This window comes from Dipodomys merriami, unplaced genomic scaffold, assembly GCF_024711535.1.
Source record: "Dipodomys merriami isolate MVZ:Mamm:240054 unplaced genomic scaffold, mDipMer1.0.p SCAF_55, whole genome shotgun sequence".
NCBI classification, from domain to species: domain Eukaryota; kingdom Metazoa; phylum Chordata; class Mammalia; order Rodentia; family Heteromyidae; genus Dipodomys; species Dipodomys merriami.
In genome coordinates this window covers 980,435-997,603 of record NW_027206124.1, presented here as the reverse complement: position 1 = coordinate 997,603, position 17,169 = coordinate 980,435, and the positions used below count along the sequence as shown (strand labels likewise).

At 50.9% G+C, this 17,169-nt stretch overlaps 1 protein-coding gene across 2 annotated transcripts; it reads left to right on the top strand.

Annotated features, from left to right (window-relative positions):
* The first annotated feature begins 5,368 nt into the window (after nt 1–5,368).
* Nucleotides 5,369–15,843, top strand: Txn2 (thioredoxin 2). 2 transcript variants are annotated; one of them, XM_069999428.1, is made up of 5 exons: nt 5,369–5,466; nt 6,078–6,337; nt 8,884–9,007; nt 15,055–15,171; nt 15,386–15,843. In XM_069999428.1, exons 2-4 carry the CDS (start codon nt 6,078–6,080, stop codon nt 15,166–15,168), a joined length of 498 nt encoding a protein of 165 aa, XP_069855529.1. In that variant the 5' UTR covers nt 5,369–5,466; the 3' UTR covers nt 15,169–15,171; nt 15,386–15,843. The 2 variants fall into 2 exon arrangements, with proteins under 2 accessions (XP_069855529.1, XP_069855528.1); XM_069999427.1 differs by having other exon boundaries at nt 15,055–15,843.
* Nucleotides 15,844–17,169: the final 1,326 nt, after the last annotated feature.

Sequence of the window (17,169 nt, the reverse complement as noted above, 5' to 3'; positions counted from 1 at the left end):
GGGTTCACATCATAAGGCTTGTAAGGAACAGAGCTGCCGTTTACATCCACTCCAGCTTCATTTGACTCCAAACCCCACATTTACGTCTAAGTCCTAATCTTTCATAACGGGTCTGGATAATGTACCTGAGAAGAAGCTTATTATATATAATAAGATCCAACACTTACAGCAAAGGGAAGCTTTTCAGAGCTGTGTGCACACAAACTTTTGTTTACAGGTAGTTGATGACATGGTTGTTAAGCATACCCTTTATAGCCAAAGTCCCTATTCTGCCTTGATTCATAATCAAGAGCGCTCTCAGCCCTCATATTCTCACAGGTATTAAAATGAGACTGAAGCAGGGTGCCGGTGGCTCATGTCTGTAATCCTAGCTACTCAAGAGGCTGAGATCTGAGGACTGTGATTCAAAGCCAGCCTGGGCAGGAAAGTCCATTCTGTGAGACTCTTACCTCAAATTAACCAGCAAAAAAACTGGAAGTGGAACTGTGGCTCGAGTGATAACGTGCCAAAAAAAGCAAAGGGAAAAAGCCCATGCACACACAGAGAGAGGAAGAGAGGCTGAAAATAGTACTTTACTTATTATAAGAATAAAGTGAGTTAAAAATGCCAGGTGCTGGTGGCCCACACCTATAATCCTAGCTACTCAGGAAGCCGATATCTGAGGATTGAGGTTTAAAGCCAGTGTAGGCAGACAAACCTCCAAATAGAACTCATTTCCAATTAATTAGCAGAGGGGGCAAAAGGGAAGGCATGGTAGCTCAAAGCAGTAGAATGGCAGCTGTGAGCAAAAAAGCCAAGTGAGTTCTCAAGGCCCTGAGTTCAAGCCCCAGTACTGACCCTTCCCCCCCCCCCCCCCCGCACCCAAGTTAAAGTAGGTTAAGTAGAAAGGCTATGCTAAGGACTATAGACACCCAGGCCATTATCTGGTTACTCTGTAGGGCCCCACCTGTCTGAACAGTCAGCATTGCTAAAGTGTGTTGGACTCACCCAGGGTCACCCAGTGGGACAGGGCAAAGCATGGGGAAGAAGTGGTTCCAAGTCAAGCCCAAGGCTCATCTCTCTGTCCTGGGCTGCCTCCTACTGAAGGACAAAGAAGCAGCATCAAAGGGTGAGAGGCAACATCTGGAGGGCTGGTGCCTCCTTCCTCAACCTCTGCCCAGCAAAATGTGAGACAGCTCTGGCCCAGGAAACCACACGGAGCCACACCCCACAGCCAGTGGCAGTCCACACTGCAGGCGCCCACGGAGGGCACTCGCCTTTTGGATCCAGGAGAGTGGGTGTGTGCCCACCTACACCGTGGCCATGCCATTCAAGGGGACATTGTGCAGTAGCTGGAAACAGGACAGAACATGAATCACATCTGAACACAAAGTGGGTTTCTGGGACTTGAAACGTGAGTCACCATGTGAACTGTTTCGTAACAACATAAAAGTCACAAAATTGCCATCAAAATGGACTCAGAAAACAAAAGGTCCTTTAGGGACATCCCTTAAGCGTGGCCAGCCACCCCCTCTCTGTGGTTCTTTCTCACGGCGCCTCACTCTAGCCATGATGATGCCTGGGGACACACAGACACTAAGCTTCCACTGCCCTGCCAGTCAGTCCCCAGGGATCCAGGCCTGCAGGCCTAAGGGGGCCTGGGCTCCCACCTCCCGCAGAGGCAGCAGTGAGAACCATGAGCCACACCGCCATCGTGTGGCTGCTTGTGCAGCTGCGGCTGCCCGCCCCAACCACCAGCAGCATCCTGGAGGCTTGAGCATGGCGCCTGTCCTCTCACGTGCTACACTGCCTGGCTGGTTCCCAGGAGGCTGTGAGGGAGGCAGCAGGCTAGAGAGGAGACAGAATCCTTCCAGCGCTGCATAGCACCCTCCAGATTCTACTTCCTCCTCTCTGGTGACCTACACGAGCTCCTCAAGCTCTGTGTGCCAGGTGTACTCTGTGAGGTGGAGAGAGGCTGCTCCCACAGTGCTGGAGGATATTCGGTGAGTTGACCCACATAGACGCTGACAATGACACCGCGTATCTGGCAATGCTTTAGGACATTAGGAGCTTCCAAGCCTTTGACCGTGATCCACAGGAAGATAACACAACCAAGGTCCCTCAGACATGTAGACAGACAGCAACAATTGTCTCATAACCAACAACACATGGCACACACTCTGATCTTATGAACTCTATTGTCTAAAAACAAAAACAAGGGCTGGGAAGGTGGCTCAGTGGTAGAGCATTTGCCTTGCATGCCTGGGCCCTGGGTTCGACTCCTCAGCACTACATAAGCAAAAAGAAAAAAGCCGGAAGTGGCGCTGTGGCTCAAGTGGTAGAGCGCTAGCCTTGAGCTGAAGAGCTGAGGGACAGCGCCCAGGCCCAGAGTTCAGGCCCCACAACCGGACCCAAAAAAACAAAAAACAAAAAACAAAAAAACAGAACAAAACAGATTACAGCCAGGCACTGGGGGCTCACATCAGTACTCCTGGCTATTCAGGAGGCTGAGGCTAAGATCTGAGGATCGAGATTCAAAGCTAGTCCAGGCAAGCTAGTCCCCAAGACTCCTATATCTAGTTAACCAGCAAAAAGCCAGATGTGGAGGGTGGCTCAAGTGGTAGAACACCAGCCTTAAACAGGAAAAAAAAAAAGCCACACAAGAGCACAGGTTCTTACTTCAAACACCAGTACTGGATTATAACCCATTAAACTGATTTCACATATCAACCTATGGCTCACATTCCACAATCCAAAACACTTCAATAGGCTTAGTCCAGCTTTTCCTCCTCAGGCCCCAAAGCCCTTGGGCTTCTTCACCTAGGCCTCATGCCTGCCTGGTGACTGAGCCATGCCCACGCCAGGACAGGAGTTACCATGTCACTGAGGGGCCCTTGGCTGAGAGTCCAGCCTGCCCTGTGTGTCCCAGGCTCTCTCCCTGCAGGGGGAGAGAGGACCCCAGGGGACATCAGAACTGACACTGAGCTGGCCTCTGTGTTCAGTACTCTCCACATTCTCTCAGCCCCTCTATGGGGTATTCTTCCCATCTGACAGGTGAAAAACCAGAGGCCAATTGAGGTAAAGACACTATGGAATAAGAATAAGCAGGACAGGTCCTGCTTTGGAATTCAGAATGTGAACTGAGCAAGGAAATGGGCTCTCTAGAAACTGCTGTGAAAATGCTGAGTAGGACAGACAGGTGGCTGGAGAAGAGAAAGTGCTGGAGACTTTAAAAAAAAAAAAAAAGCAGATATGAAAATGGCCAGGATAGGAGCATCCTTGCCAGATGGTGGCTGGCATGATCAGGAGCAGCTGCAGGGAGAGAGTCTGACCTCAGGAGGAGCTAGGGGATCTGGAGTCTGATTTTATCGTGGGTTTTTGTCCTGGGTGAGCCCAAAGGCCCAGGCAATGTCAGAGAACATGGACAGAAACCATGCCTGCGAAGACCTGACCTAGTGAACAAGACACCACTAAATAGGGTTGCCATGGCAACTGCTGGCCAGGGCAAGTGGACCTGTTCCAAGGAAGTCCCTCCCCCTAGCCAGGAGTAACACACCTGGGCAGCACTGGACCTGGCAGATGGACTGAGGACAAATAATAATAGCACAATGTGACCAAGATGAGCTGGAAGAAAGCATGGCAGTCATTTTAGATAGGGCTGGTGTAATGGGATGAGGGAAATGGGGTTTGGAACCAGAAAAGTTGTTTTGGGTAAAAGCTCTTTGCTCATGGGAACAGTCACTGAATAACTCCAATGATGTGTCAAGCCCTGAAGGAAGCTATGGAGACATTGACAGTAGAGTGAGGAGGAACCAAAAAAGAAACAGACAGTAAGCTGGGGCTTGAACTCAGGAACTGGAGCTCTTCCTTAGCTTTTTCCCTTGCAGTTGGCATTCTAACCCCTGAACCACACATCCACTTGTGGCTTTTTGCTGGTCAATTAGAAGTGAGAATTTCACTGACTAGTCTGCCTGGGCTGGATCCAGACCAGGAAGCTCAGATCTCAGCTTCCCAAGTAACTAGGATTACAGGGGTGAGCCTAGTATTAGCACTCAGCTTTGTCAACACTGAGTTTGAATTCTGGGCGTCACGCTTCCTATGCACATGCTCACTTCCTAGGCAAATGCTCAAGCACGTTAGCCAAGACACCAGCCTTTTTGTTATTTTTCAGATAAGGTCTGGTGCTTTTGCTCTGGCCAGCTTCAGACCACAATCCTCCTATCCATATCTCCCACATAGATAGGATTACACATATATACCACCCACTTAACTTCTTTGTTGCAATAGTCTCAAAAAGCTTTTCTTTTGGCTGGCCTCAAGTCTCAATCTTCTAATCTCTGCCTCTTAAGTGGCTGAGATTACAGGCGTGAGATGCCACGTCTGGATAATGAGCTTCTTGACCTGGACAAATGGCTTAACCCTTCTGCCTGTAAATCAAGCCCTGAGATACTTATCAACCGAATCCCCAATTGAGTTTATCTGAATCCCTGAGGGAGAAATTATCTAGTAATCACCTTCTGTTCATAATGCACTGTACCAGGTTGGCACTGACCATTCAGAGATGAAGAACCACATATCCCTGTTGGAAAAGTGACCCTGCAATGTGTTATGAAGGGTAGTGAATAAACCCCTGAAACGAGGAGGATGCAATTAATGCTGCTCAGAGATGTAAGGAGGGGTTCTACCGAGTGGAGAAAGAAACACCTCAAAATTAAGACAAGAAGCGGAAGAGGACATAGGCATCGTGTTCTTGGAACCGTGAGGCCTTGAAAGGTTGGCACATAGGTACAAGTAGGTAGCCTTGACACCAGCCTGGGACACACAGCGCCTAGGCCTCCGTTACTCTTGCAATGGGGGTGGGACTGGGGGAGGGAAGGGCCTAGGCCCTGACAGGTTTATGGTGCCTGCACTTTACCTAGGGACTCAAGCTCGAAGGGCCTGAAAGAACGCCCGGCTCAGCCCTTCATGCCACTTCGTGGGAACTCGATTGGCTCCACAACCCCCAGCCCGCTGCAGCGTGCGGGACACGGGAGACTTGGCTTCTTTCTTTGTAAGGTAAGGAAGACAACCTTGCAGCACCTGTGGGCAGCGGGGGGGGGGGGGGGTGTTCGCTGGGCGACAAGATCAAGGGATGGATGGTGTAAAAGCAGCACAAAGTTACCAAACCTTGAACCCGGCCTTCGGGCAGCGGTTCTCTACCTCAGATTCCCTCTGGCGCTGGTCCCGCCCCTTCCCCCCCCTCTTCTCATTCGGTCCCTCCTCCAGATCTGCAAGTTCTTCCGGTTCCCACTGAGGCTCCACCCCGTAGCGAGTCCCTATTGGTGGAAAAAATCCGAGCCGCCTTTCAAGCTGTGGAGAAACGCCCACCCGGTAGCACTTTCCGGAAGTGACGCTAGAAAGGCCCTCCCCTGAGGAAGTGACGGCAGGAGGTGCCCTTGACAGGCGGGGAGGGCGGGCCGTGCATCCTTCCGCTCGCGCTGCTGGGAGGTAGGAGGCCGCGGGAGGCTCGGGGGCGGCTCGGGGCGGGCGGGAGCATATCGGGGGCGCGCTCCTCCGGGGCTGGCGGACGGAAGGGCGGGGAGCCCGGGTGAGGGCACCTTGCCCATCCGGAGAACCCGAGTCCCCGGTGGCATCCAAGCTCCGGGTGCCCTCCTTTTGGGTTCCTCCCGCAGACGTCTCTCTTTTCCTTTGGTTCCCCCTCGCTCCGGGCCCTGTGTTCTTGGAATAGCTTGCGTCCTTCAATAGATTCCCTTTCCCCTCTCCTAACTTAAAGGGAAAAAAATCAATAGAATAAAGGCTTTGCGGACGGGCCAGGGCTGGGTTCCAGCGTTGCCTGTCAATCTGTTTGTTTTATTTTATTTTTATTCCACCTACACCTTGATTTCTTCTTAGCTGTCAACTTTTTCAGTGCTGGTGTCCCTTCTTTCATTCTCATTCCCCTCTTTGACCCCAGAAGTCATACATTATTTCCTTACATTCTGCCTTTCCAGTTCTCCATGTTCTTGAGCTTCCTCCCCATACTCCCACTGTGTTCGTTTGTTTGCTTTATGGGACTCTGTTACTGTGTGTCCCAGCTCTCCCGCCTCTTTCCCTCACAGATGGCTCAACGATTTCTCCTGAGGAGGTGCCTGACCTCTGTCATCTCCAGGAAGCTCCCTCAGGGTCGGTGGGCTCTCCCCTCCGGAGCCCTGCAGAGCCCACAGTGCAGTCCTGGGGGCCTGACACTAACACCCAGCCCAGCCCAGACAATATCCACCACCAGAGTCTGTTTAACCACCTTCAATATCCAGGATGGACCTGACTTTCAGGACCGAGTCGTGAACAGTGAGACGCCAGTGGTTGTGGATTTCCATGCACAGTGAGTAATGGGGTCTTATCTTAAAATTCTTGCCTACCCTGCCCTAGGTTCCCCTCTCATCAAACCACTCTCCTTTCTTTTTAAGTTAAGTTGATAAGATTAGGAGAAATGGGAGGGGCTCTCTAATTATTTCCACCCTTTTTGATGCCCTGACAAGGACTTAAACTCAATCTCAGGCTCTTACTCTGTTTGCTTACTCAATAGATGGTGCTCTACCACTTGAGCCATATCTCCAGTTCAGCATTTTACTGGTTATTTGCAGATGGTGTTTCACAGACTTTTCTATCTGGGCTGGCTTTGATTCTTAAATCCCAGCCTCTTGAGTAGCTAGGATTACAGATGTCAGGCAGTGGTACCTAGCTGGCCTTTTCCTTTTAAAGGTAAAACTCCATAAATTGACAGAGGCAGAAAGAATGAAAGGATTGTCTGGCGAAAGGAAGGACCTGAAGTGTTCTGGGTTTTGGGTGGACCTCATTACCCACCCAAAACCATTGTCTTAAGGATTGGGAGTTGCTAGTTTGACATGATTACATTATTTTCTCCAGCTCAAAAAGCATAAAAGCTACAGTTAGGAGCCATCATTTTGAGTCTTTAACTCCCATTTCTTTCTTCTGTGGAAAACAGGAAATATTTCTCTTTTTATCTGTTTCTCCCTACTTTTAACTGTACTATGCTAAAATAAATCCTTGGTAAAACTTACAAAAAAAAAGTAAGTGTGTAGTTTGGTAGGAGACAGATCAGTGAAGTTTTCAAAACTGACTAGAATTAGTGTTAAAACATGTATCCTGTACTTGGCTTGCAGCATATACCAAGTAGTTCCAGGCCCTGTAGATGAGTTGATTTTTTTTTTTTAAACATCACTAAAGCTGTGGGGAAAATGGGCAAAAAAATACTATCAATACTACCTTAGCATTGTCCATTGTCAATTGTACTGGATAGGCAAGAACAGTAGGTGTTTGTGAATGACTATGGCTTGATTTTTAGTCTGGCCTTCATTTGTAGACCTTTGGGGTCTGGCTAGATCTTATGTACAAAACAAAAAACAAATAGACACCCATTAGAATAGTATCTTCTGTGCAGAACCAAGGTCATCTGATAGACCTTGGGAAGTTTTCTGGGCCAGTCTCTGGCATACTGTTTGGTTTCCTTCTGGTTCTTTTTTTGACTCATTGTGTTGCCAGGGGCAGGCCGATGGTGTTCTTGTAGTGGGAGATAAGGTGTTACAGACTGGGCTTCTAGCTGTTGTAGATTCATTAATTGAAATCTCTGAATGGAAATTTGGTGTGGAGGGGTAGGGAGCAAGATCTCACTGTATAACCCAGGCTGGATCATAGGCAGGCAGCACCACACTTGGTTCATGGAAAGGATTTTTTAAAGGCTGAGAATAGCTGTGGCTCAAGTGGTAGAGCACTAGAATGATAGCCAGGAGAAGAAAAGCTCAAGGACAGCTCAAGTTCAAGCCTCAGGACCAGCACAAAAATAAAAGTAATAAAAAAATAAAGACTGAGAATAAAGTAGCACTTTTCAGCCAGAAGACAGAGGTATTCTGCCCTGTTTCAGAGGGATCATCTGTAACATAAGTGATGAGGTCTCATTTTCTTCAACTAGGAAGTCAGATAAAGGGCGTGAATTTATCCATTCATTACCAGGCATAGCCTTAGTGGCTAGTATGTAGAGATCACTGCAATGTGTTCTAGAAGAGATATGTCCCCTTCCCCCCAACACTGCCAACAGGTTATGTGTGTGTGTGTGTGTGTGTGTGTGTGTGTGTGTGTGGGCATGGGTGTGTGGGCATGGATGTGTGGGCATGGGTGTGTGGGCATGGGTGTGTGGGCGGGTGCAGGGCAGTTAGAGTAATTGACATGGGCTTAGGGATTAGGGACTAAAGTCACCTAGGGATGGTAAGAGACACTGAACAACCTTTGGCTACAGTCCTGGTGGTTGGTTTGTTCCCCCCCCCCCCTCGGTCCAGTTGTGGGCCTGAACTCTGGGCCTGGACACTGTCCCTCAGCTCTTCAGTTCAAGGCTAGCGCTCTACCACTTGAGCCACAGCGCCACTTCTGGCTTTTTTCTTTTTGCTTATGTGGTGCTGAGGAATCGAACCCAGGGCATCAAGCATGCAAGGCAAGCGCTTTACCACTGAGCCACCTTCCCAGCCCCTGATTGGTTATTTTTTAAACACAGGTGTCTCACTGTGTTGCCTAACAGGCCTCAAACTTGCAGTCATCCTGCTTCCTAAGTGCTAGGCTTTACAAGCTTAAACAACCAAGCCTGGCTTGTGCTGTGCTCTTACCAGCCTTGTCATCTGCATAAGTCTCCTAACTCATGTGGACCTGAGTTTCTTTGGAAGATGCCTTTTCTCAAGGTTCTCTGCCCAGTCTGAGCTGAGATGTTATCAGCAGGATGACTGATATATTGTAGGCACTCCTAGATTTTACCTTTCCTCCCTTAGTGCTGAGGTCAGGGGGAGCTTCTGGAGAGAAAATAAATGAAGTGGTGAGCGAGCACTCCTTGAACTGACTATGTGTCCTTTCTCACCTGCCAAGGTGGTGTGGCCCCTGCAAGATCCTGGGGCCCAGGTTAGAGAAGATGGTGGCCAAGCAGCACGGGAAGGTGGTGATGGCCAAGGTGGACATCGACGACCACACAGACCTTGCCATAGAGTATGAGGTATGGGCACACAGGGGGTTGCCACAGAGGCCAGCATGGGTGGGCACAGGGACTACCAGGTAGCCAGTAAAGGGCATGTCTGGGGGATTTTCTGGAGTTTTCAGGAGTCTGGAGTCCTTGTCTCTCCCACTTTTAGGAGGTGGCTAGTATGATCTGGAGCACCAGGCTGTTCTCTCTTAGCATTGGGACCTTGCTGCTTGCCTCCCTTCCCCCCTTTCCTTCCCCCCTTCCTTCCCCCTTCCCTTCCTCCTTCCCCTCACCTTCACTTAGCAGTTTGTGAGCCCCACCATGTGTCAGGCATGCAGGATTCTGACACAAACAAGGAGATCTGTCTCCACACGTTTCTCAGTCTGTTGCCACAGGACATTAGGTAGACAGGTTGCTTTGCACTGTGGGCTCAGAAGGGTAAGAGTCCTTCAGATGTCAGGCCCTGTTACTTGATGCCCAGGATCTAGCCATGCAGACACTGACAAAATCAACACTCAGGAGCCAACCAACTTTCTCCCTAACGGAGTAAGTGGGAGGAATGTGGACGCTGCAGGCCAGTGGCCTCTGCTGTGCCCTGGCTCTCCTCGCAGCCAGAGCAGCCATAGACCGGTCTGCAAAAACAGCAGGGTGTGGCTGAGCCAAGAGTGTGGCTTAAGTCGTAGAGTACGGGTCTAGCAGGCACGAGGCCTGCTGTTTAATTCCGAACACTGTGGAAGAGGGGATGGGGGCGTGGCATGGTCTGTCCCCTAAAACAGCATTTATAAAAACAGGCAGCAGCCAGGCTTTGGCCTGTGGGTCAAGGGTACAGATCCCTGTTTTAGGTTCAGGTGCTGAAAGAGTTGTAGATTTTAGCAGATTTGGATTAGGGATACTTAGCCAGTAAAGTCTCTATGTATGTATGTATGTATGTATGTATGTATGTATGTATCTATCTATCTATCTATCTATCTATCTATCTATTCCAGCAAAAAAGTCTGAAATCTGAAACATTTCCGAGGGTGGTAGGGGCTGGAGAGGATCTCACTGAGAAATGAACATAAGAGCAAAGAACTGAGGGGAGGGAGGGCTTTAAAAGAGCCACCAGACAGAGCAGACATCAAATTCCAAACCCATGAGCTAGCTGAGTGCCTGCAGCAGATGTCCTCTGGGCCCTAGAGACCATCTCCAATGGAGAAAAGGAACTCTGTGTGGCCAGGTGTCTGAGTGAATGGTGCAGTCTGGAATGAGAGGGCAGACAGCAGAGGAAGCAGACTATACCCACTCTGGGATGGGGATGGGAAGGTTGGTCAGACACCCTGGCTGAAGGTAGCCTTACAGAGCTAAGGTCACACCTGGCAGCCTATGGGCCAGTTCTGGCTCACAGACATTTTTGGTCTGGCTCTCACCATGTTTTAAAGAAAGAAGAGACAGAGTCCTTAGCTCCCATTTCCTGCTCTGGAAATGTCTCTCTCGCCTCCATTTCTCCCGGCTTTAACCCTTTGTACTAAAATAAATTCTTGCTAAAAAGAAAACAGGAACTTGCCAGACACTGGTGTCTCACACCTGTAATCCTAGCTCCTCAAGAGACTACGACATGAGGGCCATGGTTCAAAGCCGGCCCAGGCTGGCTCTTATCTCCACTAAACTACCAAAAGCTGAAAGTAGAGCTAGGACTCAAAGTAGTACAGTGCTAGCCTTAAGCAAAGAAGCTCCAGGAAAGCACTCAGGCCCTGGGTTCAAGATCCATGGCTGACCTAACACGCACACACAGAACTCTGTATTAGCATTTATGGGATCCAGGCATGGAGCACTAATCCCCGGATTGAAGCTGAAGGATGGCAAGTTGAACTTGGTTTGCACAGCAAGGCTCTGTCTCAAATTTGGAGAGAGAAAAGAAAATGTATTTGTACCCATTCCAGACTTGTGGTATTTTGAAATAGCTTTCAGTTTGCTGGCCCAGGCTCAACTCCCACCAGACCATCTGAAGGAGAGGTACTTATCTTCCAGCCAACCCCTCCTGGCCCACCCCTACCTCTGCCTCAGGAAATGAGGCAGGGGCAGCACGAGAACCCTGACAGTTTCCCCTTCAGTGAGAGCAGGGGAGGTAGATGCTGGGTAGGCAAAACCACAGATAGCCCTGGCTTCTGGCCACTGACCCAAGGCTGTCCTTGGACTTGTCAGCCAAGGCAGCTAACAAGGGCTCTGGGGGAGGGATGAGGGGTGGCTGTTATTTAAGAAACTTCCATTGATGGCTCAGTCAGATGGGGCCTTCGACCTTTGGGATTCCCCTGGCTTGCCTGCTTGCCTGTCCCTGACCCTGGACCTCTAGTAGCTGCCAGCATGGGGGTGCAACCTTCTGGCAGGAACCCAGGGCCAGAGGTCCTGGGGCCTCCACAGGTTCCGCTGTTGTTGGTTTTTTGTTTTTTGCCAGTCCTGGGGCTTGAACTCAGGGCCTGGGCTCTGTCTCTGAACTTCTTTTGCTCAAGGCTAGCGCTCTACCACTCAAGCCACAGTGCCACTTCCAGCCTTTTCTGTTTATGTGGTGCTGAGGAATCAAACCCAGGGCTTCATGCATGCTAGGCAAACACTCTACCAGTAAGCCTCATTCCCAGCCCACAGACCGGCTTACTTGGAGCCTCAGGGACTTTCCTGCTTAGGCTGGCTTTGAACCTTGATCCTCAGAGCTCAGCTTTCTGAGTGGGATTGTGGGTGTGAGTTACCTCCAAGTCCTGGACCGGTGGCATGGCAGGCTCCTCCTACCCTCTCTCTCCTTCCTTCACACCTGTGCTATATGAACAGTCTTAAGCAATGAACAAAAAGTTGCCACTAAGCCCTAGTACCCTTTGGACACTGCAAGAAAATAATTCAAGGATAGTGCCCAGGCTCTGCGTTCAAGCCCCAAGATTACCCCCACCCCACCCCACCCCCCAAAAAAAGCTCCCTGAGTGACAGGGTTTTTGCCTTAGTGTCTCGCCTGCAGGTAGCAGCTGCTCATGTCATAGTGTCCTAGCCGAGTTATCAAGGGTGACTAGGGGAGAAAACCTGGCAAGGACCTTGAGCTCAGTGGCCTTGCAGGGTTGCTGATACACACATATGCAGACATGCCTGCCCTGAGTTCTCCACAGACACAGCACATTTCAGCACATCTTCTCACCAGCCCCTCAGTTCCCTTGACCCAGCCAGAACTGAGACTGAAACTGTCTTTTGTTGTTTGAGATAGTGTCTCAATATGTGGTCTAAGCTAGTGTCAAACTCTGGATTCTCCTCTCTCTGCCTCCCTAGTGCTAGGATTATATGCATGGCCACCGTGCATGTCATAAACTTGCTCTGTTACTGCTTCTCTCCTACCAGTGCTCCAGGACAGTATGCCAAGGACCTGGGCACTTACTGGCAGCATGTTCACTGGCTCCAGCCAGGAGCAGCAAAGCCATTGCCTCCAGTCACAGCCCAGATAGCCTGTAGTGTTTTGGATGGAGCTCCTCTCCAAGCCACCCCATTGAGTGCAGAGTCCTCCTTAGAGGACACAAAAAAAGACCCTCTCCCCAGCTGGGCACCGATGCTTCACACCTATAATCCTAGGTACTCAGGAAGCTGAGATCTGAGGATCACTGTTAGAAGCCAGACAGTGCAAGGGTCCAGAAGAGTCCCCCTCTGTAGGGACTAGAGGTAGAGGTCTGGTAGAGTGCTAGCCATAAGCGAGAAAGACAAACGATTATAAGGCCCTCAATTCAAGCCCCAATTCCAGCACTAAATTCATTAGAAAGATTCTGTCCATTTTGTTTTGTTTTTATTTCCCAGTACTGAGGATGGAACATGCTAGGCAGGTTCTATGCACTGAAGTCCATTCCCAGCCCAAAGACCACACCATAAACCATGACATCAAGTAGCATTGTGAATTTTGGTATCTTTCTTAGTGTTTGTTATTGCTGGTTTGTTTGCTATTGAACTTAACTCTGAGTGTCTCTCCTGTCCAGCATTTCTGCTAACTAAAGGAAGTCAGAGACTTTTTTTGGCCCAGGCTGGCTTCAAACTGTGATCCTCCTGGTCTCAGCCTCCAGAGTAACTAGACTTACAGGCATGAGCCACCACCCCACCAGCACTCACCTATGTACTTCTTCTTTTTTTTTTTTTTTTTTTTGGTCGGTCGTGGGACTTGAACTCTGGGCCTGGGCGCTGTCCCTCAGCTCTTCAGCTCAAGGTTAGCGCTCTACCACTTGAGCTGCAGCACCACTTCCGGTTTTCTGGTGGTTTATTGGAGATAGGAGTCTTGCGGTCTTTCCTGCCCGGGCTGGCTTTGAACCGCGATCCTCAGATCTCAGCCTCCTGAGTAGCTAGGATTACAGGCATGAGCCACCAGCGCCCGGCCCTATGTACTTCTTCTTAATGACCATTGCTACATATAGAATAGGGTGGGCTTTCTTTTTTCTTTTTTTAGCCTGCATTGCAACAAACTCCACAGAGTATACAACGTGTCCTGATCAGTCTCACAGTCCTTCAGCAGGTTTCATTGCTCCAGTCTCATCCATGCAAACAGACTATGAAATGTTTTATTTTAGAGACAAGACAGGATATGTCTACCAGGTGCTAAGTTGGAAGCCTGCAGTAGAGTTTCTACTTCACCTGTGTTGTCCTCTTTGAGGGTCTGCTGCTCCTCTGCGAGCCACTAGAGGGCGCAGGAGGCCATCCAGTAGTGTGGTCTGGAGATGGATAAGCCTTGTGCAGGGCCTTCAGTCTTAATGTCACCACCCATACCAGGGTGTATAACCAGTCAGGAGCCAGCAGGGAAGCTCTGAGCAGGGACACCGTGGTCGGCCTCTGTTGGCACAAGCCCTCTGAGAAGTGTCAGCTGACACTCCGTGCCAGGATAGTCCTTAAAGGGGCCCAAGGGGCCTAACAAGGGCCAAGACCATCCTCCTGCCTGCTGGTGGTCCTCTGTGAGCCCATTAGGAGCGGTGCCCACAGAGGAACAAGGGCTGAGGGGTTGGGCAGCCGGACCTGCTTTCCACTCTCCTTGGTAACTTCTGAACACCGATGGAAAAATCTCACCTCCCAGGGGTAACCCTGGCTAGTCCAGCACTCAGGCTGGGCAAGGGCCCAGTGGGGTTGTGGATGCTCCCTCGTTGCTTCGTGACTAACCTATATGTAAAGAAAGTCCGGGTTTGTCTCATTCTGTTGACGTTTTCTCAGATGCCAGACAGCAGGGTCTGGCCTGGTCAGCATTCTGTGGAATCTCTAGGGGCCCAATCACAAACCAGGAAGACCTCTACCTTGCCATCTGCCTCCAGCTTAGCAGGCTTCAGGTTGTGTATAGCTGCGCCTTCCTCCCATACCACCCAGTACAATCGGAGGCTACAGTTGGAGCCCACGGTTCCGGGCCCTGCTGGGCAGTCACAGCAGTGTGTTGAAGTATTCCTCCTGGACCCCCTGTGCCACCATTTACTGAGTGCCCACTGTATGCCAGTCATACTGCCAGGTTCCGACACGCGTTGCCAGGTCCTGTGCAGAGGCTTGACCTGCAGTATGCTTGTACTCTTACCAGAAGTCTTGTGTCTTGGCTTGTGATGTGGATAGAGACTTCGTGTAGTGAAGTAGAGCAAGTCCACCAGCCCCAGAGCCCCAGGCCCAGTCCCTCAGCTTCCCACACAAATCTTTAGTCCCAGTCCCAAACACTAAAAGTAGACGTCATCATCCTGGGTTTATGGAGGAGCGCTGTGAGGCTGGGAAGCATGATGTGGCTGTGAGCCACACAGTGGGATTTGGGCTCCCCCAGGACCGCCCTGGCCTGCAGCTGCATTGGGTATTTTCAGCCCCTGGCATTCTGGCCAAACCACTGGGCCAGTGAGTCAGTCATGTGTGGTTGGGAAGGAGAGTTCTGTTGAGAGCTTGCTGTGGAACACATTTCCCCAGCGGGTGGCCCCCAGGCCCCGCACCAAGGGAAGATCCCCTCTCTCTCAGCCCCACCTTTGGCCTCAGCTGTCCCTGATCAGGATGTGCCAAGCCTTCCCCACAAAAGCTTGGAAATGACGCTAGAGATGCGTTCATCTGCCGGTGACTTGAACTCCGTCTTCTCCCCCATCCAGGTGTCAGCTGTGCCCACCGTGCTAGCCATCAAGAACGGGGATGTGGTGGACAAGTTTGTGGGCATCAAGGATGAGGACCAACTGGAGGCCTTCCTGAAGAAGCTGATTGGCTGACAGGCAGGGCAGAGTCCTGACCGCCCTAGCCCACCTGGGACCCTGTCCCAGGGAGGAGCCCAGTAGAACTCAGCCCTGCTGCCAGCCCCTCCCCTCTGGCCCCTGTGGACCAGTGGTCCCAAGCTGGCCAGCTGCCAGGGCAGTTGCAGAGGAGGGGTGCTGCTGCAGATGCGGGGCGTCGTCTTCCTGCCCATCTCCTTTTGTCTGCTCCCTCTAGGGCCTGCTGCGGTTCCCCAGGAAGCCCGAGAGCCCAGGCAGCCTGCAGCCGACGGTCCAGGCAGAGGCAGCTCAGTCCTCCTTCCCCTCGGTCCTGATCCAAATACCCAGCTGGGCTCATCTGCCTCTGCCTTTTCCTCTCCTGCTGCTGTTTTGTGAAAATAAGAAGGAAACAAGAAGCCACATGAATGAGAGTACGATACAGTTCTCTCATTTCTTGTAGGTCTGTAATAAAGAACTTTATATGACCCCCTTCGAACCTTCTACTGTGAAAGGCAGACCCTGAGCCCCACGCTTGTCCCCCTGCAGCCACCCTGCTCCCCTCCCTGCCTTCCAGGCACAGGGCAGAGAGGGGGGCATGGGGCTACAGGCTCCCTCATTAGCCAGCCCTTTGGTTCTCAGGGCAGGAGGCCCGACTGTGAACAAACTAGACCAATAAAACCAGGGTTCGTACTGCCAGCCGCTTGTGTTGTCAGGCTACTGTGCACCGCTGCCTGTCCACTTCCCTGGGTGGCCTGTCCTGATAGTGCTTTGTCCCCAGTGCCTGCAGTGCTGGAGCTGCCCACCTGTCCTGCCCTCCTGAGGCAGTGTCCCCACTGCCCAGACATGACGTCATGGGACTGAGGTGGGTTTCCACATGGACATGTTCTATATTCTGGACCAACAGGGTCTACCACACTTGCATGTGTGGAGAATGTCCTAAGTTTGGGGGCCAGATTTCACCCATCCTATCCTAGTTCCCTGGACATGGAGTGTGTCAGGCCAGCCAGGCTTGTCTGCCAAGAAAGCCAACTTCCCTTCCATCTCCCTGTGCCGAACTGCTGCTCTAGCTCAGTGGCCTGTTCCTCACAAGATTGGGTACTTCGAGGGATGCAGGCTGCGGGTCCCTGGATGACCCCCAGGGCCAGATCTGGCAGCAGCTGGCAGTAGTGGAGAAAGAAACCCAGGCATGTTCAGGAGGCGGCCCTGAGGGGAGTGTTAGGGTTTTATGCTCCTGCTCCACACAAGTCCCGTGTTGGTGTTGGTGTGTGTACACATGTATGCACGCACCGTCACTGAGGCTGGAACTCAGGGTCTGGGCACTGTTAAGGCTGATATTCTACCACTTTTTTTTTTTAAGTCGGTCATAAGGCTTGAACTCTGGGCCTAGGCACTGTCTCTGAGCTCTTCAGCTCAAGGCTAGCATTCTACCACTTGAGCCACAGCTCCACTTCCTGTTTTCTAGTGGTTTAATGGGGATAAGAGTCTCAGACTTTCCTGCCTGGGCTGGCTTTGAACTGTGATCCTCAGATCTCGGCCTATTGAGTAGCTAATGTAGGTGTGAGCCACCGGTGCCTGGCTTTCTACCACTTTTTTGTTTAAGTGGGTTTTTTTGTTTTGTTGTTGTGTGTGTGTATATGTCTGCCAGTCCTGGGGCTTGAACTCAGGGCCTGGGCACTGTCCCTGAGCTGCTTTTACTCAAGGCTAGCACTCTACCACTTGAGCTACAACACCACTTCTGTCTTTTTCTGTTTTCCGTCTTTTTCTGGTACTGAGGAATCAAACCCAGGGCTTTGCACGCTAGGCGAGCACTCTGCCACTGAGCCACATTCCCAGCCTATTCTTCCACACACAAGCTCCACTTCTGGCTTTTTGCTGGTTAATTGGAGATTAGAAACTCATGGATTTATCTACATGGGCTGACTTTGAACTGAGATCTTCATATCTCAGCCTCCTGAGGAGCTAGCATTACAGGCGTGAACCACAGGTTACCCTGTTTATGGCCCAGGTCCTGTGGCTCATGAT

What these genes read in the sequence shown, in the direction of transcription:
- Txn2 (XM_069999428.1), top strand. Translation starts at nt 6,078, where the DNA reads ATGGCTCAACGATTTCTCCTGAGGAGGTGCCTGACCTCTGTCATCTCC. An exon ending in GTTGTGGATTTCCATGCACA is followed by an intron (nt 6,338 to 8,883) that starts GTGAGTAATGGG and finishes TCACCTGCCAAG; the next exon opens with GTGGTGTGGCCCCTGCAAGA. An exon ending in ACCTTGCCATAGAGTATGAG is followed by an intron (nt 9,008 to 15,054) that starts GTATGGGCACAC and finishes TCCCCCATCCAG; the next exon opens with GTGTCAGCTGTGCCCACCGT.